The 22810-nt window shown below is 48.8% G+C and overlaps 1 protein-coding gene across 6 annotated transcripts in view; it reads left to right on the top strand.

Annotated features, from left to right (window-relative positions):
* ADAMTS17 (ADAM metallopeptidase with thrombospondin type 1 motif 17) overlaps positions 1 to 22810 on the top strand; it is a 327760-nt gene that overhangs the window by 79066 nt on the left and 225884 nt on the right. For all 6 annotated transcript variants that reach the window (XM_059180153.1, XM_059180151.1, XM_059180149.1 and 3 more), the window contains exon 7: positions 7709 to 7752. In XM_059180153.1, coding sequence (XP_059036136.1) covers positions 7709 to 7752 — 44 coding nt within the window. The remainder of the gene's footprint in view (positions 1 to 7708; positions 7753 to 22810) is intronic.

Below are 22810 nucleotides of genomic sequence, written 5' to 3'. Positions count from 1 at the left end.
TCTTAAAGCTTCCAAGAAAATGCATCTGCTACCTCTCCTAAGCACCAGATGTAATGCTCACCAGGAAAGAGCTAACCTGTGTTTGAGGTTGCCTCTCGACTGACTTGTGGGTGCTGTCAGTTGCGGAGGGGGAGTGGATACCCCGAGTTTCCTGTAGGAGGGAGTACATGTAGGTACCTGTGTGCTGTGCATGGTCCCAACCCCGGGGCACTCCTGGGGCAATAGCAGTTGGCAGAGAGGCCTGGGGAATTCCCACGGATATCCTGTTGCAAGTAAGAAGCTGAGCATCTTTCTAACTATAGAGCTGGGCTTTTCCAGTCTGAGAGGGACACCAGGGGCCCGGCAGCGGACAGCAAAAACCAAAGACAGTCTTCCCATGCAGGCAGCGGCCACGTCCTCTTAGTTTGCCAGGGGGATGCAGTAACAAATGAGCTCAGCCTGGGGGACTTAAAACAACAGAAATGTATTCTTACCCTGTTTGGGAGGCCAGAAGCCCAGGGTCAAGGGGTGGGCAGGGCCGTGCTCTCTCTGCAGGGTCCAGGAGAGGATCCTTGCATCCTTCCTCCTAACTTCCAGTGGTGGCCTGCAATCTTTGGCATCCCTTGTCTTGTAGGCGCATGGCTGTGACCTCTCCTGCACTGTCACGTGGTCGTTTAGCCTCCTCCCTCTGTCCCAATTTCCCTCTTCTCATAAGGACATCGGTCCTTGGATTAGGGCCCAGCTGTAGCCCAGTGGGATTCCATCTTGATTTGCTTATACCCACCGACCCTCTTTCCAAATAAGATCGCATTCACAGGTAGAGGTACTAGGGGGTTAACACTTGAACATATCCGTTTTGGGGGACACACTTTAACCCACAACAGATATTGACGTGGCTCTTTCATTTTCTTCTCACGTCTCAAACCTCTCCGAGAAAAACTGATTTGCTTGGGTTGCCTGACTTCCATGATATAAGTAGAATGTGTTGTGTTCACACCAAAACTCCCCCTTTACGAAACAGGCAGGAAGTGTTTCTTGATAATTTTAATCTGTTGGATTAAAATGTGAAAATGTTATTAGACTTGCTATGAATCTGTCTGTTTTGAATTTTAGGGAATTTTTAAAATTAATTTAGGGAAACTACTTCTCAAATTATAGGTTGTCTTTTTTTTTTTTTTTTCTCTTTCCTTTCTTCTGAGTTCAGAGGTTAAGTTGTGGCAAGGAGAACTTTATCATTCTGGTAGCCCGAGACAGCCTGCCCCTTGAAGAGGAGCCAGAAAAGCTCCCTGGTGTATCTCTTGAGCTACTTCCTGTAAGCCCCAGTGACATCCCAAAGCTGTCTGGGAAACTTCTGATACCTTATCTCTAGACACCAGGCAAGGCAACTGCCTAACCTTCTCCTCTTAAAAATCCCCAGGACATGCATATTGCCACCAGACCCCGAGCATATACCTTGTCCCCGCTGTGGGTGGATGATGCAGTAATTGCCAACCCCAAAGGGTTAAAAATGTGCTCTGTAGCATGCTGGTCCCTTAGGAGTGCATTTGCTGCCATTACAGGCTCTGATTAAATGTATAATAGGACATGTGAGAAGACATCTATTCAGTAATTCTGAAGGCTTGCCATCCGGCTGGTGCATTGCCAGGCACCAAGGACAAACCATGAGCAGGAACTTGTTCTTGCTTTGGATCTGGGTTTGCTCACCCCAGGGAGTGCTGGGAACATCCAGGTACCACCAACCCCAGTGGTCACCCCCGCCTCCTGGCCTCGTGCGTACTGGCCAGAGGTTCCCATGGCTCCAAGCACTTTGAAATAGTGGGGTTTTCTGTAAAGCACCCTAAGAATTGCAGCGTTGGGGTGATACGTAGCACCCTTTGAGAGTGGATTTGATTTGGGGAGCAGGGTAGGGTCCTTGGGAACCATATCTGCATACAGCTGTAAATTCGCGCAACTGATTTTCCAAATGCTCATTAAGTAAACTCCTAGAGAAGAGCTCTAATAACATCATCTTTGGAACATACCACTGAACTTCCAAGGTCACTACTTTGAAAGTGGTTTGTCCCAAAAGTAGATAAAACATACACATTCTGGTGTTTGTGAGATCTTTCCCGATGTCATCTCTTTCTTGCAGTTTCATTCCTTGTCTGGGTCAAGGATGCACTGGCAAGTGGTCTCCGTTTGGAAAAGAGTAGCCCCTTTTTTTTCAGAGGCAGTAAGTAAGTGTTACTGAAATCAGTGTTGACAAAGCCTCCGTCTTAGCCTTTTTGCAAAATACCATTGTTGGTAGACATGAATTTACCCTTGGCCTGACAAGGCTGCCCGTTAGGTTTTCTGGCTCTCTTCTCTGCTTCCCGCCTCCAACAAACTTATTTATTGTAGTGGAAATATTTTGCATAAAAAAATCAGATTTTTTTTTTTTTAACATCTCACACCAATTAGGTTACATTAGATTTTGGCTCTTACCGAAAACAAGACAGAAAATAACAACCATTGTCAGGATGTAGAGAAAAGGGAACCCTTGCACACTGTTGGTGGGAAATAGTAAATGCATCCTCGAAATACTAAGTGCAGAATTAGCCTTTGGTTCAGCAATCCTACTTCTGAGTATAGACCCAAAAGTATTGAAAGGAGGGTTTCTTCTTTTTTAATTTTTTTTATTTATTTGACAGACAGAGATCACAAGTAGGCAGAGAGGCAGGAAGAGAGAGAGGAGGAAGCAGGCTCCCTGCTGAGCACAGAGCCTGATGCAGGGCTCGATTCCAGGACCCTGAGATCATGACCCAAGCCAAAGGCAGACGCTTTAAACCACTGAGCTACCCAAGCAGCCCTGAAAGGAGGGTTTCAAAGAGATATGTGTGTTCCTGTGTCCACAGCAGCATGACTCATAATAACTGAAATGTGGAAGCAACCATATGTCCTTTGTTGGTGAATGGGTAAATAACATATGGGCTATGCATATGACATACAATTCAGCCTTACAAAGGAAGGGCATCTCGTCACAAGCCGCAGCGTGGATGACCCTGGAGCACGTGATGCTGAGTGAGATACACAAAAACGCCACAGAGGGTATGATTCCACTTCTTTGACACCCTTAGAGCAGTTAAATTCCTAGAGACAGGGTGGAATGCTGGAAAGAGGAAGGAATAGGAAGTTGGATGGATGTAGTTTCAGTTTTGTAAGATGAAAAGACTTCTGGAGATTGGTGCCCAACATTATAAATGCATTGAACCTCATGGAGCTGTATGCCTAAAAGGGTTTAATGCCTAAAGGTTTAAGATAGCAAATTCTGTGTTCTGTGTATTTTAATCACTTTAAGACAGTTTGAGAATTTTTCTAATTAAGCCCTTAGGGGGTGGTCCCGAGTGCATGGAGGCAGGTTCTAGGGAGGGGGCATGTCTGGTGAACCCTGAAGAGCAGGGTTCCTTCTGCTACAGGCAGAGCCAATTGCAAAGCCTTCCTGCATCTCTGTTAGCTGGGGTTTTCCTTCTTGGTTTCACACGGAACTCTTATCAACTACCTGAGCGCTCATCCTTCCTCTCACCTGCTTCTGTGGAGCCACTGGGCCGGATTGGCCGGTGCCCAGCTTGCTCTCTGGGTCCTCCCAGCTGTGAAATTGAAGACCTCCCAGAAGAACAGGGAAGGCAGTGGGGAGTCAGGGCTGGGAGCCGAGTTGGCCAAGAGGCACTGTTTAATAATTAGAGGCTGAGAGCTACAGTTCACTAGGTTGGGATAATAATGGGCTGATGTTTTCACGTGGAAATTGGGTGCAAGATAGCTGCTGCCCCCGGGAGGCAGCTCTTTCCTCCCGGAATAATCTAGCTGAGAGTCTAATCACAGGCTGCAGGGACCCAATGGGGTTTGCGGGCCTGTGTTCCCTAGTCCTGGGACTGAGGCTGGCCAATGCAAGGCTTTCTTCCCGACCTCCTCTGGCTCCTTATGGGCTGTGGCTTGTCCCAAGAGTGCATTGTCCCAGACGCCCACCAGCCCTGCAGACGGCCAGCCGCAGAGTGAGCATGACATCATGTGCGGCGGAAGCTGCCGAGCCAGAAGCCACGGAAGTGGGCTTTCCAGCAGCCCCAGCCATGTCTGGGGCTAGAAAACCCCTCTGAGTGGACGGAGGCTGGGGACCACAGAGGACCCACACAGAGGACTGGGGTCCAAGCAGAGCTTCAGCACCTGACACTGCTTTACCTTTGGCCCTGCATCTCCCTTAGGAAGCCATGAGAGAGGGAATCGTCCCCCCCTTCACCCCCAACCGAGGTCTGTGCCCGTGGGAGACACCGGGAGCAAACGCGCAGGGCCAGCTCGGAGCTCCGCCATGGGTCCACCTGCAGCTGTCCCTCCACCCTCCCCTTCGTGTCACTCCCATCCTGCTCCCCAGGCTCTGACTGAGGGGGTCTCCTGTGGGCCTAGCTCATGGTGAGCGCTCAGGGAGTATCTGGACCATTGCCTTGCATTTTCTCAGGTTCCCCAACATTGCGGAGATGAGACCACCTGTAAGCTTGCACGGCAAGTTGAAAGTGTTCTGGAAATGTATGTCAGTCGGTCATAAAGGAGTCGTTACTTATTAAGCCGCAACAGTATGCCAGGCAATAGGTTATGCACAAGATTAGCTACCTAAAATCGTGGCGCCTTGTGCAGAATGAAAATGAGGGATCTTAAAAAGCCTTTCAAGATGGCAGTAGAAGAGCAGTAAACCAGGTTGGGGGATGGGAAGCTTAAGTGCACACAGCTGACGCACACATGCAAAGTTCCAGGTTGCGGAGGTCCTCATGGCCTGCCCTCTCTTGAGGAGCAAGCAGTGCAAAGTAAGAGGTCTAGGACGGGAGAGCTCTGATGGAACTTCACTTGAACCCTTCAGCCCTAGCATGTGGGTTAGGCATGAGTTTGCAATAGGTGCAAGATCACGTGGAGATGAAGCTGCCCCTGTGGGCAGCTTGAGCGGGCTTGTGTTTTCTTTTCTGAGAAAGGATCTTGAACAGGAAGGAGAAAAAGATTCAAATCTTGGCTGACCCTTTCAAGCCAGGCTTGTGATTGAGCTTGGCTTTCCCCTCTGTGAGTAGACAGCACTTCCTCCCACTCCCTCAGGAGAAGCAATGGGTGGTGTTGCAGGGTCTATCATTTGAGACCACCCACTTCCCTTTAGGGAAGCCACGGGATGAAGGAGCACACACTGCTCCTGTCAGCAAGCAGGGCTGGCGTTCTCCAAGATGGCGCTTTCTCCAAGATGGCGGCCTCTTCTACTCAGTTCTCTTTAGTTCTTCACCGTGGGACTGATGGTTACGTGCGCTTTCTCCTTTTGCCCAGGCTTTTAGTTATGCTCACTCTGGGAAACCCTGGACAAGGTGTTGGACCACCTTGGTCCTTGTGTGCACGTAACATTCAATACCTTCAAACGGGAGGGGTGTCCCATCAACAGTGTTGAGTTGGGGTCAGATAGATAGCAGAGCAGTGAGCATATTTATGTCCTTAATTTCATTTGTTTGGTTTTTCTCTCTGCCACCGCTGGTTCCTTGCCACCTTCTATTGCCTGCTAATTAGCCTTTTAGAAGGTCATCTTTTGTTTTGAGTATTTAATTCCAGTTTGTTCTCATACAGTGTCATATTGGTCTCAGGTGTCAATATAGCGATTCATCACTTCCATATGTCACCGGTGCTCATCACAAGTGCCCTCCTTCGTCCCCGTCAACCTGTTTCACCCATCCCCCACCTACCTCCCCTTTGATAACCATCAGTTCTCTCTAGTCAAGAGTCTGTTTCTTGGTTTGTCTCTCTTTTTCCCTTTGCTCATTTTTTTGTTTGTTTCTTAAATTCCATGAATAAATGGGATCCTGTAGTATCTGTCTTTCCCTGACTGGCTTACTTTACTTAGCATTATCCTCTCTAGCTCCATCCACATCATTGCAAATAACAAGATTTCATTCTTTTAGATGGCTAAGTGATACTGTGTTGTATATATACACAGCACATCTTTATTCCTTTGTCTATCAATAGACACTTGGGCTGCGCCATATGTTGGCTTTTGTAAACAGTGCTGCTTTAAAGATAGGGGTGCATGTATCCCTTTGGATTAGTGTTTTTGTATTCTCACTCCTGGGTATTTACCCAAAGGATACAGAAATACTAAAAGGTCAACTTTGACAGAAAAATATCAAGGCTTCCTTTTATGGCTCCTGTGGTTATCCCACCTCCCTTCCTGTGCAAGTTCCTGTGGTTTTAGAGTGGGATTGTGACAAGTGTAGCATTCTTTTTTTTTTTTTCCTGCAAAGTGTGGGATTCTTGAAGGTTTCCTTTTTCCCTTTGTTAAAATAATTTTCAAATTGATTGTCAAACATAGAGGTTTGTCAGGAAAAAAATTAGAAACTTGCAGTGAGCAGAAGCTGTGTGAGCTGCTGACAGTATTGGCCCCAGCTTCTCCTCGGTGTTTCTCTGACCAGTTTCGGGGCCGCAGGTTCAAAGCTGACCCCTCCTCTCCTCTGCGCTCATAGGCTACCCAGTGTATCTGGTTCTGTAGATCAGGACCCCAAGGAGAATCTGTGGGTCTGAGTCGGAGGTGGAACCTTTGACAGACCTCACCTCAGGTGAGCCCGAGGCAAAGCCAGAGTTGGGAGCACAGGCTCTGCTCCATTTCCACAGGAGGTCACTGGGTCACTGTTTGGGGGTAAATACACAGAACATGCTGTGTCTCAGAGGGACTGATGCGGAGGCAGAGGGAAAGTGACCTTACAGACTTAGGTTAGGACACTGACACACTGCCTTCTCTGTCATTGGGCCCACTGTGAATGGCAGGTCAGATCTTTCCCTGAGAAGAGCTTTTGACAAAGGAATTGAGGACACTGATGCCAGGGTGTCTGAAAGGGGAAAGGTGGCCCAACTGGACCTGCCACTTTCTTTCACAACTTGGCTTAGTGCCCACCTTGTCTGGCTGGCCCCATCTTCCTTCCCAGAAGAACTTTAAAATGAGAGGGAGTGGCTTCAGAACACACCTTTTAAACCTGAAGGAGTTTAAGGGAGTGGGCTTTTTTTTGTCAGCATCCCCCCAGCCCCCTTGAGAAGGCGAACATGGGGCCCTGGGGTCGGGAGGTGGGGAGACCAGGCGACTGCTCTCCTTGCTGGGTCCCAGGCAACCAGTGATCAGGTCAGCCTCTAAGTCTGTAAGGTCACCTTCCCTCTGCCTCCCAGACCCTTTGTTCCAAACATGAGTAGCTAGAGGCCATAGTGAACCCCTGGGGCTGGATGAGCTTTTGAGCAAATTTGCTCTTCCCACATAGCCACACGCCCCAGGGGATCCTGGGAAGCTTTAAAGGATATAACTTGAAGAAATCGCTTTCCGTTGTCTTCTCATGGAAGTGCTACATAACCACTTCAGCATCTAAAGCCAGTCGCCACCTAAGTAGAGTCGCTTGGGGAAGTCACCATAGTTTGATGATCCTGAAGAAGGATTGTCTCTGATACATGACTTGCAAACCCCTTTTTCCAGAACTTCCACAGTTGTTGGAGGGAGACCCCCCAGCAACCAGGTGTTAGGTAGAGTACTTTTGGTGGGGTAACTGGGCCTACCAGTTGGGAACATCGTGGATGGGTTACTCTTGGCCAATGGCTAGCATTGCTATGGGCAGGACGACCAGTCAAGCTTAGCGGACAGTGATTTCTTCTCCCATCCTTGGGGGCTACTGCATACACCTGACCATGTCTGTCTTTGTGTTTTGTGTGTTTTTGTTTTCTTTAGGACAGATTTCTGCGTACACAAAGACGAACCGTGTGACACCGTTGGTAAGTTTAGAAGCAGAATAATCACTTAGGGGGCTGCTGAACCCCGTGATAATCTGGAAACCTGGTAACATTTCCAGCCTGGAGGAGCTTTCCTCAGACAGACCCTGCCTTTCCTGTTGCCTCTTTTCTTGTAAATTGGTTCTGTGACTTCATTTGATTTCCTCTTTTGTTCCTGAGAAGTGTGGAGGTTGCTCAGGGCAGAAGGCATCAAGACAGATGCTGAATAAGGAAGACAGGAAAAGTGAAGCTACAGGAGGTACCTCCAGGTTGCCTCAAGGGGACCGTGGTTGGGGGCATGCTTGGCTCTGAGCCTCTTGGTCTCTCATAGGCAGGGACCCCACGACTTTACACTGTTGTCATGAGCTTCCCGGTTGTCTCTCATGCATGTGGCATGTGGCAAAGGCCTAAGCAGTAAAGTGGGACTGTGTGGGTGTGAGGCTAGCCTCCTCCACCAGGCTGGACACCAGGCTATTGCTTTCTGGTTACAAGGTCCTAAGACCAACACACATCACGGCAAGAAACGTTTTCCTTCTTCCCCTTCCCTCCCTCTTCTACCTTCACTCCCTCCCCCAGCTTTTCCGTTTGCCATCTTCCCTTCTCTTCTATCCTTCTTGGTATGTGGCTTGCTCTTGACAGCTCATAGGTTTCCACTTGGATCCAGTTTTTGAGCCATAGGAAGAGGGTGCTTGCTTCACAAAGGAAACATCAAGACGGTTTCCAATTTTGACTGCTGGGGCACACACCTTTATTTTCCATGAGAGCCACCGAGAGCAGGAATGTGCTGAATGTGCTGAATGTGACATGCTTAGAATTGTTGGTAAACAGCATAGGATTGATAGATACATACTATCGTGGGATTCAAATGTTTAAAAACCTGTGCTTCCTAGGGAGTCCTATCACAGTTTTAAGTGCCCTGTCTCCAAATACATTTACATCGGAGGTTAGCGCCGCAACATATGAATTTCAGGGAGAGGAGGGCACCATTCAGTCCATAACACTACTCATTTGACACTTTGCACACTGCTGGTGTCCTTTCATGACCTCCCAGGTGTGTGTGTGTGTGTATGTGTGTGTGTGTCTCTGTTTCCTCCATAAAATCTTTTAATTGCATGGACCAGCTGTAATCATTCTTTCTGTGACAGCCACTTAGCACAGGGTTGAACCAGCCCTGTCTCATACTTCTTCTTCTTTTTTTTTTTTTAATAAATTTTATTTATTTATTTGACAGAGATCAAAGTAGGCAGAGAGGCAGGCAGAGAGAGAGAGAGGAGAAAGCAAGCTCCCTGCAGAGCAGAGAGCCCGATGTGGGGCTCGATCCCAGGACCCTGGGATCATGACCTGAGCTGAAGGCAGCAGCTTTAACCCACTGAGCCACCCAGGTGCCCCTCTCGTACTTCTTTATTGCATCCTCTTTCCCAATACCTCAGTGATGTTCAGCTTCTACAAAGGAAATGAATCCCTTCCTCTGGGGAAAAAAACAAAACAAAACTTACATAGTGCTTTTGTTTTAACATGCCATAATTTATTTGTACTTATCAAGTTAGTTTGTAAGAACAACAGTGAGTCCATGAAGAGAAAAATTTGAAAGCTGGGGTTATGGCAGACTTACAGCAGTCTCATCCAATTTGTTTCTGTAATTTTTTTAACCTTTTATTTTGTAATAATTACAGAATCGTTGAAAGTTGCCAAAGAAATTCAGAGCTAAGTCTTTTGTACCTATCACCCTGCTTTTCTCCCACGGTTGCAACTTATGTAACCGTAGTTTATTTCCAAACCAGGAAATTGATTGGCACGGTACAGTGAGTTGGCTACAGATTCTACTCAGGTTTCACGGGTTTTTGCATGAATCCCGTTTTGGGGTGTGTTTTTACATATAGTTCTATGCCATTTTATTATGTATGTAAATTCATCCAGCCACCAACACAGTCGGGAGCAGAACTGGCCCATCACCTCCAAACAGCTCACTCGGGCTGCTCCTGTAAATCTCCTTTTTCTCCCTCCCCCCTTTCCTTTCCCTAACCCCTGGCTACCATGTATCTGTATTCCAAGTCTGTAATTTTGTCATTCCAGCATCCAATTTATTTTTGTATTTGTTTTGATTCCGCAGAATGGAAAAATAATCTGAATCACATAGGTATGCGGTTGCCAGTGCTAAGAGATTTTGAACAGCTGCCTTCAGATCTCAGGGTCAGGCTCTAGCAGGAGGGGCTGTGCCCTTGGTTTTACAGAAAATGGGAAAATGTGGCACCTTGAGAAACCAGGGAAGCTTGGGGATTGCTGGTGTTTTGTAATTTGGCACATAATAGTGTTTTCTTTTTGCTTTCTTCGTTTGATTCGGGTATAAACTTATGTTCATACAGCAAAGGGTACCAGTCTTGGTGGATTTTTAATTTATATCTGTGCTTTTTTTTTTTTTTAGTTATATTTATTGAAATTTTTTTTAAAAAGATTTTAATTATTTGACAGAGATCACAAGTAGACAGAGAGGCAGGCAGAGAGAGGGAGGATTCAGGCTCTCCCCTGAGCAGAGAGCCCGATGTGGGGCTCAATCCCAGGACTCCAAGATCATGACCTGAGATGAAGGCAGAGGATTTAACCCACTGAGGCACCCAGGTACCCCTATTGAAATAGTTCTAAAGCAACATTTTGAATTCTCTTTTAACCTATTTTTTAGGTGGTAGTAAATATATATAACATAAAATTTGTATATAAAATCCTAGCCATTTTTAAGTGTGTAGTTCAGTGACATTAAGCACATCCACACCGTGGTACAATCATATGCCTGTGTCCTCAAAACCACTGCTCAGATTAAGGTATGGAATGTCATCAGCCCCCTCCAAGTTTATCTTATGCCCCCTCCCAGCCACTATCCCCCCAAAGGTAATGTGCTCTTACTAACTTAAAAAAAAAAAAAAAAGATTTTCTTTATTTGAGAGAGAGACAGCATGAGACGGGGAAGGTCAAAGGGAGAACCAGACTCTGCTGAGCTGAGAGCCCGATGTAGGACCTCATCCTGGCATTCCAGGATCATGACCTGAGCCCAAGGCAGTACCTTAACCAGCTGAGCCACCCAGGTGCTCCTGGTGTAAACATTTTAACTACTGTCTTAAAAAGCAGCTTAAAATAGATTTCATTTTTTTTTTTTAAAGATTTTATTTATTTACTTGAGAGAGAGACAGTGAGAGAGAGCATGAACGAGGAGAAGGTCAGAGAGAGAAGCAGACTCCCCATGGAGCTGGGAGTCCGATGCGGGACTCGATCCCGGGACTCCAGGATCATGACCTGAGCCGAAGGCAGTCGTCCAACCAACTGAGCCACCCAGGCGTCCCTTAAAATAGATTTCAGAGTGAAATTCAAATGATTCATGCGGAGAACCCCCAGGTAGCTAGTGGAGTTTGGGGCTCTGTTAAAAAATACTTTTCCTGCTCAGTCTGCATGCGCCCATTTCAGCAGACCAGGATCCTGATTGTGAGGAACAGGCATAAAGGGCATTTACCGGAGGCGGGCTGCCCATGCAGGTGCAAGATCTGGTTGGAACACAGCACCCCAGGCAGCCCTGGAAGGGGAGGCCGTAGATGCCATGCTGAGGTCAGTGGTGGGGCCAGTGGGGAATGGCCTCCATCTGCTTGTCACCAGCTCCTGGTCATGCCCTAGGTCACATGATCTGCAACTTCTCAACCCATCTGTATGTGGGTAAGGAGGCTCTGGCTCTTTGGGCTTCCACCGGGGGGCAATAACACGGGAAGGAGTTCTCCAGAGGGCAGTCAGTGTGCTTTAGCCAGGGGGAAGGATGGATGCCAGACAATCCAGGACCACCAATGTCCACTGCATCCCTGATCTTTCATGAAGATGGAAATATGAGAAATTCATGTGTCTGCAGCTTACTATCTGTGCATGTTACCGGGGTCCTACTGACGTAGGCAAGGAGGGCTTCCCTGGCCCTAACTCTGAAGTGGTCTTGACCCCTGAGGGGGAGTGGCCTCATCAAGCCCCACTTCCCTGGCTTGGAGCTGGCCTGCGCAGATGAGTGAACACGCTTTTAAAACAGTCATACCTGATGGACCCTTCCTCCCAGCTCTGCCAGTTTGGGCCACTGTGGAAAGAGAAGGGATGGCAGCACAGGGGTCCTGCTGATCTCCACCTTGTAGGAAGACACGTACAGGGAGAAAAGGCAACGCTTATGGCAGAAGGTTCTAGAAAAACAGCTTCATCGCTAAGAGAAACAGCTGCCCCCTCACTGGATGGTCCCTACTTTGTACATTTAAAACCTTGCCTTTGTGGGGTTGTGGGCTTTTTATCTGTTGAATTGCTTCATCCCGAGGAAAAAGCTGTCCTAAGTAAGAAGGAGTGTGAAGCGGTGAGACCTCTGAAAGCCTCTGTTGGCACTTCACATTCCACTTCCCAGCACACATGCCTCTGGGCATCTGCAGGTGGTGCCTGAGCAGCCTGGATGACCAGACACATCTGAGTTACGTGGCGTTTGTCCTGGTTCTTGCCTCAGCTGTAAACTGAGCTGTGGTGATTTTTTTTTTTTTTTCCCGGACAACAACCTTATTCAAGCTTCACAAATTTAGTTCTAATTGTTGGCACTAGTGTTTTTCCTTCCTTGCTCTCATTTTTTTAATTAATGGCGAAACCTCCTTTCCCTACTGCTGCCAAGATAAGGGATGGGATACATGATAATCCTGCACTAAAGACAATGGATGTGCTCAGCGGCCTCGTGAAATGTTGAATATATGAGACCAGGGAGATAACACTGAGGGGCTCTGAGACTGGTCCACACACTGGGACCCTGCTGTTTGGACAGAGGTCCCCATGGCTGTCCCTGAACTTTGGTATCCCTGTGTGGCCCACAGTGCTGGCACTGAGCTCCTTGAGACGTTGGGGCAGCCCAGCGGGGGCTTCATGGATATGGCCACTGACCTCCACAGAGCGGGTCTGTCTGGGAGGGAGGAAGTCCGAGAAGGACCATCACCCACAGGATGAAGGTTTTGGGGAATGAGGTATCTGCTTTGGAAGTCTGTTTCAGGGCAGCCTCCGTGAGACCACGGAAGGAACATTTGCTGGGAAACCAGTGAGAGACGAGGGTGAGTGGGGCTTAGTGTCGACACACTGCCCCGTTGGGTTTTTATTAAATAAGAGTGTCAAGGAGGAGATGTTCTGAACTGTGTCATGTCTCAGGGCTTCAGCAAGAATGTCTTGCCACTGTGCGTGTATTAAAAAAACATCAAAACGCATCCCTCTGGCTGTCCTTTATCCCCCCCACATTCATCACCCTGGAGGACCTTTGGTTGGTCCAGTCCTAGTGCTGAGGCTGAAAAACTTTATGGAATGTCCTTCAGAGTGTACATTTTATTTATTTATTTATTTATTTATTGTATTTCTCTGGTGTTGCTAAGTCTTCACTTGGTGAGGGCAGTTTTGAATGGTAGAGGCGTCAAAGGTTCTGTGTGCTGAATGCAGCTGGATAAAAATGAGATAAAAATAAAAAAGTTTGAGATAAAAATTTTGAGATAAAAATAAAAAAGTTTTATGAGTAAGGCCAAGCTTCGGGTTTGCTTCCAAGAGCTTTCCTGTGGGTTTGTTTGCTTTATTTCGTTATTCCTTCTGACCTCACAGAAGTCAGGGTTCAGTTTTGCTTCGGAATTGTTTGTCAGAAGTAGTCTCAGATGTCTGTCCCCAAAGGACAATTACTCCATTGAGGGAACAAGGTCTGATGTGTCTTCCTTCTAACCCCACCTCATGATGCCCTACTGTCAGGCTGACCCACACTGTGTCCCTTGTGTCTACCCTGAGAGGCTTCAGAAGAGAAGGCTTAACAATCAATGATATATTAGTTGTCCCGAATCAGATGACCTGAGGTCTTCAGCAAGTTCATTGTTTTCAGGGGTTATATCGGTATTTATAGTTAGGCTCCTGACCATGATTTGTGATGTGTGTGTGTGTGTGTGTGTGTGTGTGTGTGTGTATGAGGTTTTATGAAAGGCTTCAATTTTGTAAATCAAATAGGCATGCATCTAGCAATCAGGGATTCAGATTCTCTGGGCCAGTGCTGCCTTCCTCCTCATATGATTAAAAAAGAAAAAAATTGGCCATGCCCTTAAGAGAGTTAGCAAAGTTGCATCCTGTTAATGTGAGGGCTTTGCTCACTGCAAATTTAGCTTGGATTTCTCAGCCAACAGAAATTATCTGGGAAAGCTAAATAGGAGGTATTTCAGGAGGCTGACTTCTTCCCTCCCCTGTCCAGCTTCCCATGTAGGTTTAGAGTAGGTTCTCAAAAATGATGTTGGAGAGGGTCTTCCAAAAACCTTGTTGGAGCCTGCATGCCTAAAGCAGGTGATGGCCCTGGGGGGTCTCCTGCTTGTTTACGTCTGTATGGCTGTCCTGTGGTGTGTGACACAAAGATAGTGACTGGAGAGAATGAAAAGGTGAAGGAGTGTGTGTGTGTGTATGTGTGTATACACATGCGCATGTACCTACATATATCCATATATACATACCTGGACATGCACACATGCCCAACTGTGTGCACGTACAGTGGAAACGTGTAGTAGGTGTATGGACTTCCTCTGCTCTGAAGTCTGGAGGGGCTTCCTTTGTGCTCACAGACTTCGGGAAGATCCCCAGAAGGGAGCCGCCCCGATGAGGCCCGCCGGCCCTGGCGCTGACACAAGAACCCAGGGCGGGAGGTTTCTGCTGGGGACTTGGCAGGAAGTCCCCTCTGAAACCAGTTGCCCCGGGGGACCAAATTCAGCTTTTCTTCTTCCCTGTGCCAGGGTCATGTCTAAGGTTACATAATGGCTGAGATACATTTTAAAATGGTAAAAAATACGTGGGTATGTTTTGCACAGGGTAGGATTTTGCCAGCCCTTTGGAGATTGCGGCTCTGTTTATTCTGGAACGATCCAAAGACCAACAAAAACGCAGAGCCGTGCTTGATTGCCTTTTGGGCTGGAAAGCGAGAGGGCTGAGTGCGAGAACGCCTAGCCCCTGCAAGGTTTCCAGCTGTGGTCCTTCACATGCAGGCTTTGGAGCCCTTTTCTGTGTTCATCTCAGAAAACGGATGCCTTAGGGAGGGTGTCCTTTCCCAAGACTGCCGACTAGCACCTTTCCAGGTTCTGCGCTCAGGTGGCTTGAAGGGGACTCTGGAACAGATGGCCTTCCAGTCAGGTGGCTCTGATACTTGAGGTGACCTTGGTGGCAGGCCACAACCGGCCCCCATCGTTTATCATGGACTGAGGCATGATATGTCCGTCTCCATTGTGTCTCCGTTCCTCACGGCCAAAAGAGGGCTTTGGGATCAGCTGGGGATGAAGTGGGGTGCTTCACCTCATTATTGGTGTGGCCCTTCCTCCAGGCATGCAACTCTCGGTCAGTCCCAACCGTTTATTAGGTTTGCTAGGAACAACCACCAAAAACCCTCCTTGAATGGAGGGTGGTGTGGGGGTAGAATCATAAAAAGGAAACGAGGTCTTCATGAGATGCCTTTTGTATAATTGTGAGTCCTGATGCATTCTGGGAACCTGTGTGCCTTCCCATGTGTTGAGAGCCCGAGGACTGGCCCGGGGGTGAGGGGGCCCAGTTCACGTGTGCTGCCGGTCCAGTGGGAACGGGGAATCAGAGAAGGGCTTCCACACTGCTTTCATTACAGTGTGACCCTCATGGTGGTCCCTTGTACCACCCAAAGAGCCCTGTCACCTCCACAGTGAACACTGAACCAGCCTTGGGCCGCAGTGGGCTTAGTGTGGTGGTCTGAGCATCGGCCCTGCAGCTAGACGTGGGTTCGAGTCCTGCCTCCGCCCCTGCCCTTGCGTGAGTCATCTAAAATCTCCAGTTCTGTTTTCTCATCTATGAAATGGGAGTAAGCCTACCCAGGGTTATTCTGAGGGTGAAATGCGATGATTGATCACACCCGTTAGGATGGCTGTTGCCTGAGAGAACCCCAGAAAATACATGTGATGGTGAAGATGTGGAGGTAAGGAGAGCCCTTGTGTACCTCTCTCGGAAAGGTATGGTTCATTTACTTTGAAAAACAGTATGGCGGTTCCTTAAAAAATAAAAATATCATCTGGGAATTCCTTCTCTAGGCATATACCCAAGAGAAGTGGGACTTGAACAGATATTTGTACACTCACGTATTTAGCAGGACTATTCACAAAGAAGTGAGTCAGGTGTCCCCTGAATGGTGAATAGATAAAATATCGTGTGTGATATGCCTGAGTATTATTCAGCCTTAAAAATGAAGGGTTTTGGGGCGCCTGGGTGGCTCAGTGGGTTAAAGCCTCTGCCTTCGGCTCAAGTTATGATCCCAGGGTCTTGGGATTGAGCCCCACATCAGGCTCTCTGCCTGCTTCCCTTCCTCTCTCTCTGCTTGCCTGTGATCTCTTTCTGTCAAATAAATAAATAAAAATCTTTAAAAAAAATGAAGGGTTTTCTGAGATAAGCTATAACATGGATAAAACTTGAAGACATTATCTAACTGAAATAAGCGTGTCACAAAAATCAAATAATATATGATTCAATTTATGTGGGATTTCTAGAATCAAAATCATGAAGACAGAGTAGATTGGTTAAGCATCTGCCTTCAGTTTGGGTCATGATCCCAGGGGTCCCAGGATCGAGCCCTGCATCAGGCTCCCTAGTTAGCAGAGATCCTGCTTCTCCCTCTGCCTCTGCTGCCCCTCCTGTGTGTGCTCTCTCACTCACTCTGTCACTGTCTCAAATAAAGAAAGTCTTTTTTAAAAAAAGAAAAATGAAAAAGCTCTCAAGATAGATGATGGTGATGGTTGCATCACAATGTGATTGTATTTAATGCTATTGAAACGTATACTTAAAAATGGTGAAAATAGTAAATTTTATGCCATATATAGTTTACTACAATTTTTTAATTTAAAAAAATTTTTTTAAAAGATTTATTTATTTATTTGACAGAGGTCACAAGTAACCAGAGAGGCAGGCAGAGAGAGAAGGGGAAGCAGGCTCCCTGCTGAGCAGAGAGCCCGATGTGGGGTTCGATCCCAGGACCCTGGGATCATGACCTGAGTCGAAGGCAGAGGCTTTAACGCACTGAGCCACCCAGGCGCCCCTAATTTTAAAATGTTTTTAAAAAATTATTTATTTGAGTGAGAGAGACAGAGAAAGAAAGAGTATGAGAGCAGGATGAGGAGCAGGAGGAGAAGCAGGCTCCCTGCTGACCAGGGAGCCCGACGTGGGGCTCAATCTCAGGGCTCTGGGGTTATGACCTGAGCCAAAGGCAGATGGTTAACGGATTGAGCCACCCTGGTGGCTTTTTTTTTTTTTTTTTTTTTTTTTTTAAGCGAGATGACCAAAAGAGCAAAGTTATGAATGTTATTCACTACCCCCTTCTTCTTGAGATTTCTTCTAGGAAAAGAGTCAGGACAAGAGAAGTACAATTCCCAGAGAAGGGGGTTCTCATGCTTCCCTTCCTGGGGGGCCTGGTGGGAGGTGAGGGGCTGCAGGACCCTGGCTAGTATGCAGGGCACAGCCGGGAAGGAGGAGGAGAAGAACCTGGAGAGATTGGGATGGGTTCGGGGAACAGTGAAGACAGGAGAGAGCATTCTAAGAAGCTTTGCTGGGGGGCTGAATTAGAGAGCCTTCTTTAATATTCTTAGATGCATGTAGGGATTAGGGGGCTCTCTGCAAGTTTCTTTGGTTGCTAAGTGTGCTCCTTCAGCTTGGATTCCTGGGCCAGATTGGACCAGGCAGACAATGGAGACTTAGTGAAGTGTTACACTTGTACTTTGGGACTGTGGGCCATCGTCATCTGTGTCTGGCATTAAAGTCATCACTTTACAGTTGAGCCAAGAGTTCGCTTTCTCAGTGACTGCCCAACTGTTGGATTCATGGTGTGGAAAGCTGGGGTTGGTCCCATTCAAGCCTTGTGGTTGGTGCTCAGAATTAACCACAGGGTAGGTTGTGTGTGACCTTCCGGATGCAGAAGGGGAAGAATGTTTGTTTGTTGCTTGTATGTTTCAGGCGGTTTACCAGAATCCTGTGGTCTTTGTGAGCTCCTTAAGTTGAAGAATCCCCAGCTCCCCTGAGGGAAGTTGAAAGTTGGCTCTGAGTTTTCTAGCTCAGTTTCTACAAATATGCAGCTCGAGACTTAGGAGTGCTTCAGGACAGGGAGTGGAGGTTATGTCAGGCCAGCCTGTGGGTCTGTTCTGTTGCAGACACCAGATCTGGGCCTGGCTGTTATTTAGGGTTTGGATTGAAATAGCCTTTGGAATTATTGGCATAGACAACTTGGATCAGAATTTCCTGACAAGTGCTGTTGTGGGGGGAGGGGGTTCTGTTGTTTCACCAGAAAGGCTGAGTCCTGGCTAGGAAGGGCTAGTCCCAGCTGGGAAGGGCTGAGTCCTGGTTAGGAAGGGCTAAGTCTTGGTTAGGAAGGGGCTTAGCCTGGTTTGGAAGGGGCTGAGCCTGGTTCTGAAGGGGCTGAGCCATGGTTAGGAGGGGCTAAGTTCTGGTTAAGAAGGGCTGAATCCTGGTTAGAAGGAACTGAGTCCTGATTAGGAACGGCTGAGCCATCATCATGAAGAGGCTGAGTTTTGGCTGGGAAGAGACTGAGTCCTAGTTGGGAAAGGGCTGGGTTCTGGTTAGGAGGGTCAGAGTCCTGGGCTGATTCTGAGGGTAGGGCTTATTTCCCCTGTAGGGCTTACTATCTCCTACTCTGAAAGTAGTGAGGCCTCAATGGGTGGGATTCTGATCTGATTTCTTTATTAAGTCGAGTAACTAAGGGCGTTGTGTCCTTATCCACCCTCTTTCTGGTGACATTCTCTCTGCAGGGCCTTGGCCCTGGGTCCAGCAGCACCAGGCAGGTCAGGGAGCCTGGCGGCTCAGTAGACATTCACATGTGGACAGGGTACCAGCCTCTGTGGTACCCTGGGGCTCTCACCTTCTCATGGGGCTCCCACCTTCTCTGGGGCTCCCTCCTTCTCTGCTCACTTCCACAAAAGGTAGACTTTTCTAGCACTTTAGCCACCTTACATTTCCTGTTAGTCACAGGTATCTTCACCAGCTTGGGCTGCTTTAGCAAAACACTCCTGGCTGGCCGGCTGCCGCCGCAGACGTTTGTTCTCACGGTTCTGGAGGCTGGGAAGTCCCAGATCAAGGTGTGCTGTTTGGGCTTCAGTTCCTGGGCCAGACTGAACCATGCAGGCAACTGAGACTTAGGAAATCATTACCACTGATATTTGGGGACCACGGGTCATCATCATCTGTGTCTGGCCAATTCAGTATCTGCCGAGGTCCAGCTTCCCAGCTTGCTGATGACCGCTGTGTCCTCACAGTGGAGAGTGAGCCCGTGTGGCTGGTCTGTCTCCCTCTGCTTATAAGGACACTGGTCCCACCATGGGGGCACCAGCCCCATGACTACTCTAAATCTGATCATCTCCCAAAGGTCCCCGCCTCCTGAAAGCACCCCACTGGGGGTCAGGGCTTCCATAAATGACTTCGGGGGAGGGGGACACAAACAGCGGGCACATAGCAGGCAGTGGCAGGTGACAGTTTAGCACCTCACAAGCCGGGGAGCAGTGCCAAGATCCAAGCCTTCTCTGAACTTCCCCTTTGGATTGGGGAGGAGCTCTGCCTTCAACAGAGCCTCCTGCTGTATCCCCGCACCAGCCCCTGCTGGATAGATGGTGTTCGTGCCGCTGCTTGTCCTGTTGTCCGGTGGTGACAGAGCTGCCACCCCTGTTTGTCAGGAACTTTGGAGTAAGATGCTGCATGCTTGTAATTCCTTTAATCCTTCTGATTCTCTGAGGAAGTGCCGCAGGTTTTCTGTGTGGGGAAACTGCTGCACAGGCGATCACTAACTTGCCCAAAGCCCCACACCACGTGGTGAGTGATGGAGCCAGACACTGACCCCAGACAGTGCAGTTCCAGTCTTTTCTCTAAACTCTATCTTGCCTTCCAATAGCCTTTTAAGTGAAGTATCATCATTCCTGTGAGCAGATGGGGAAACTGAGCCCCCAAAAGGATACATTTCTTGTCTGGGATTATACCATTAATAAGTGATGGCTGGCATTAAAAGAACTCACTGGAAAGCCTGAGGGTTTAACTCCTAACTCTCTTGCCACATCTGTGCCCATTTGGTTTTCTCTTCCTACAAGTCTCGCTTGCCCATCATGATGTGTGCCCAGCACGGCTTTCTTTTCCCGGTCTCCATCATGCAGTCTTTTCAGAATAGACCTTTGTCCTCACGGATGCTTTGCTTCTCCAGGCTTTACACTTGTACACATTTCTTGAGTACTCGTATGTGCCAGGCACGGCTCCAAGCCTGGGGACACTGTACAAAACCAAGGCCCCTGCCTTTGTGGCACTGACATTTTTGCAGAGCGGATGGCTGTGTGTGACCTAGACATAAACTCAAGAGTAGAGGTAGAGATCCTTGCTGAAGAGGAGAAGGAGGGAAGGGGCCTCGGGGTTTGTGGAGGTGGGACTTCAGATCTTAGCTGGAGTGGCCGAATACTTGGGTGAGAGGGTGACACTGGGCAGTCAGACTCTTCGCCTGTAATCTCCTTGGCCCGCAAGGGCTTTTAGAGGTGTTGATGTCTACCATGCCAGGGTTATTAATCTCTAAGAGCAACGGAAGCATTCCCGGGTGCACAGCCGTCCCACAGTGGGGACAAGCAGGGCGCCCCCGGCCCTCTCCCCCTCTGCCTTCCTCTTGCAGGACCTCTGGCTCTGCTTCTCAGCCACAGTCCGACCTGGGTTGGGTCCTCATGCTGTTGTTTACTTGACACTGGGCATGCTGCTTCACAAACTCAGCAGTCCTCAGTTTCCCCATTCGTAGAAGATCTCGACATGCTCCTGCAGGCCTGTTCCCCCCCAACACCCACCATGTGCTTGTGGGGAGCCCTGATGATGGCGGCTGCTCTGCACATCCCGTGTGCCTCCTTTCAGTGGGCCACAGGCCTTCCTGCCCAGCTGTCCCCAGCCTGTCACTGTGTGGGTCTTCTGGAAAGGGCTCTAGGGAAGGGCTTCAGAGCATGTCAGGGTGACTGCCCCTCAGGCAGGAGTCACACTGTGAGCGAGGACAGCTGAGACTGAGGGTTGACACTGGCACCTCATGTCGAAGGGACAGGATCCTGACAGATGAAGGAGCCAATGCTGAGTTCACCCCGGGTTGCACGCGGGCCAGCGTGGGCCAGCCTGACCCCTGATCTGTGATCTGTGTGATTTGAGCCTGGGCCAGGAGGGAGTGGAAGTTTCCAGCATGGCCTCTGGTTTTTCTCCAGGCCTGTTTTGAAGAATCCCAGCTCTGCTAACTGTGGAAATCGGGGCTAGTCTTGTTCTCATGTTTCAGGTTCCTGGTCTGTAAAATGGGCGTGATGTTGATTCCTTCTCTTGTGACAGCTGTGGAAAGGAAATGAGAAGCATAGGGAGAGGGCCATAAATGTTTTGTCTGTGCACGCTCTGTTGGCCTTGTTTCTGTGCCCCCTGCACCCAGTCGGTGTCTGAAGAGGACCTGGAGGTCCTGGGTGCTGCTGTTGAGGAAGAGAGATGTTGAGAGCTCATGCGTCTTAAAAGGTGATCTCCAACCACAGCATTCACAGCACGGGGGAAGGTGGTAGAAGTGCACGTTCTTGGCCCCACCCAAGGCCTTCTGCATCCCAGTTTCTCTGCAGTCTGTTTTCGCAAGCTCTTGGGATTCTGACATGCACTCAAGTTTGAGAACCACTGACCTAAGCCATGGCAGCACAGGAGAAACAGGAGGACTGAATTCTACTGGGTGTGCGTGTGTGTGCATGTGTGTGTGTGTGCGTGCGTGTGTGTGTGTGTAGGGTGGGAGAGGACACGGGGATCTTCACCTGCCAGCTCAGGGAAGCCCAGTAGATGCCCAGCAGCGGCCTGAGAGGAACCAGGAGGCAGCATCGCAGACCCCTCCTCAGTGTCAGCACCGCTGACTTCCTTCCCCGAGCGAGCAGGCTCTAAATGTTCTGGTAAAAAGAGTCCTGGTTCTGTCACTGCTGAAGAAGACACTGTCCTTGAAGGCTTTTCTGCCATTTCTCCTTTTCCATTTTCTCCTTTTCCAGCCTGCCCCCAGCTGAGAATCTTCTGGCTTCCTGCCCCTCTGCGGGGCCATTTGGGCCCTCTCCTCAAATGCCAAAAGGTGCTGCTTGTACAACATGGGGCTCCTTTTACTTTTCCCATGCATTCCAGGGGTTTTTTGTTTGTTTGTTTTGGTTTTTTTACAACATGAAAATGATGAGCGGTTTTTGCCCCGCCTCCTCCTCGAAGAGCCAGTTCAACTTAACGGCTTCCCTCTCTCAGGTTCGCACCGCTTTTCTCTTGTTCGGTGTCCCACTATTCCAGATATTTCTTACTGTCTGTGGTACCCCTTCATTACAGAATCAAACAGCACCCCACAGCCGTGCCTGGGCCACCGAGAGGCTGCCTTGGGAGCAGCCGGGATGGCCTGCGGCTCTCCCCACAACCCCAGCTGGGCTCCTGATGGAAGTGGAGGGGTTTCCTCCCTCCCGCAGAGGCAGGGGTGTGAGCAGAGTGGCAGGGCCCCCCCCAGGGCCGGCCTCTTCAGGAGCTGGTTACAGCATTTCCTTTGCCACAGAGCTCCGGTTGCCAAGGTAAACATAAGTTTTGAGATAAAGTGGAAGCCCCAAGAGGTTTTTTGTTTTGTTTTGTTTGTTTGTTTGTTTAAATCTTGGAACTGGAAATCAATAAGACAGTCGCTGTTTTGGGCCAAGCCGTCTTTTTCCTCCACACCCAGATATGCACAGGCTGCATGTAAAAGTCAGAGTGAGTGGGAACTCAGGGATCATGGCTGTGGCCGAGGAGACGGGTCTCAGAAGCAGAAGGAGGGAATCTAGAAGCCTCCTGGCTCTCCTCCCTGCTGGCGTGTGACCTTGGGCTTCTTCCCTGCACCCTCCACAGCGGGTGCCTGCCTGGCAAGGTCATCAGGAGTGAGTAGGCCAATGGATGTAAAGCCTTTGGCCTGGCGCCTGTCTGCCTCATGGAAAATGGTGGCTGTGATTTTTATTAGCCATTTCTAGGAGTCAACTGGCCATCCTGTGGCCTG

This window comes from Mustela lutreola, chromosome 7 (genome assembly GCF_030435805.1).
Source record: "Mustela lutreola isolate mMusLut2 chromosome 7, mMusLut2.pri, whole genome shotgun sequence".
Classification (NCBI taxonomy): domain Eukaryota; kingdom Metazoa; phylum Chordata; class Mammalia; order Carnivora; family Mustelidae; genus Mustela; species Mustela lutreola.
Note: the sequence above shows the minus strand (reverse complement) of the source record. Positions and strands in the feature narration are given on the sequence as shown.